Source organism: Monoraphidium neglectum, assembly GCF_000611645.1.
Source record: "Monoraphidium neglectum strain SAG 48.87 unplaced genomic scaffold scaffold00124, whole genome shotgun sequence".
In the NCBI taxonomy this organism is placed as follows: domain Eukaryota; kingdom Viridiplantae; phylum Chlorophyta; class Chlorophyceae; order Sphaeropleales; family Selenastraceae; genus Monoraphidium; species Monoraphidium neglectum.
The window spans coordinates 1022-1750 of NW_014013504.1; the positions used below are offsets into that span (position 1 = coordinate 1022).

Consider the following 729-nt stretch of genomic DNA (forward strand, 5'->3'; position numbering starts at 1 on the left):
GCTGTGATCCTGTGCCTGTTCAACGACGCGGAGAGCCTCGGCTACTCCGAGGTTAGGGAGCTGGCGGGCATGGGGGGCGACGACAAGGAGCTGCGGCGGAACCTCATGAGCCTGTGCGTCGGCAAGGTGCGCGCATCCGCGGGCGCGGGCTCGGGCGCGGGCGCGGCGAGCGACTGCAGACGTGGCAAGCGGTCGCAGCCATGGCAAGCGGCTGCAGCCGCGGCAAACGGCCGCGGCCACGCCGGGCGCCGTCCGCCGCACGTGGCCGCGGCGCTAGATGAGGACCGACGGGGACGGGCGGTCGGCTGGCCCGATTTCAACGCTCGCCATGAAAGGCGCCCCTTGCACGACCACGCAGCCCTGTCGCCTTGACGTCCACACTTGCGCTCACCTCAGTGCTGCGCCGCGCGTCGGCCCCCCCCCCCACCCCCAGGTGCGGCTGCTGAAGAAGAGCAGCAAGGGGCCAGAGGTGGGGGAGGCCGACACCTTCACATTCAACTCCGACTTCAGCGACCCGCGCTACAGGATCAAGGTGTGCTCGGCCGGCGCACGCGCGACACCGGGGCTGGGGCCGAGGGGGCCGCCTGCGGCGCGGGGGGACCCGCTGTTCGCGTGGTGTGGCGCAAAGCGTGGCGCGTGCAGGCGCCGCACACCCCGCTCCCGCCTGTGGCCTCACGGTTTGGATTGTTCTGTTGGTTGACCTCGTCGGCGGTGGCGCCCCCCCCCCCC

The 729-nt window shown here is 72.4% G+C and overlaps 1 protein-coding gene across 1 annotated transcript in view; it reads left to right on the top strand.

Moving 5' to 3' along the window:
* Positions 1-69: 69 nt before the first annotated feature.
* The window catches only part of MNEG_1270 (cullin 4), a gene marked incomplete at both ends in the record, with an annotated part of 2323 nt that continues 1663 nt past the window's right edge, over positions 70-729 (top strand). The window contains 2 exons of the mRNA XM_014050239.1: positions 70-300; positions 434-532. Coding sequence (XP_013905693.1) covers positions 70-300; positions 434-532 — 330 coding nt within the window. The remainder of the gene's footprint in view (positions 301-433; positions 533-729) is intronic.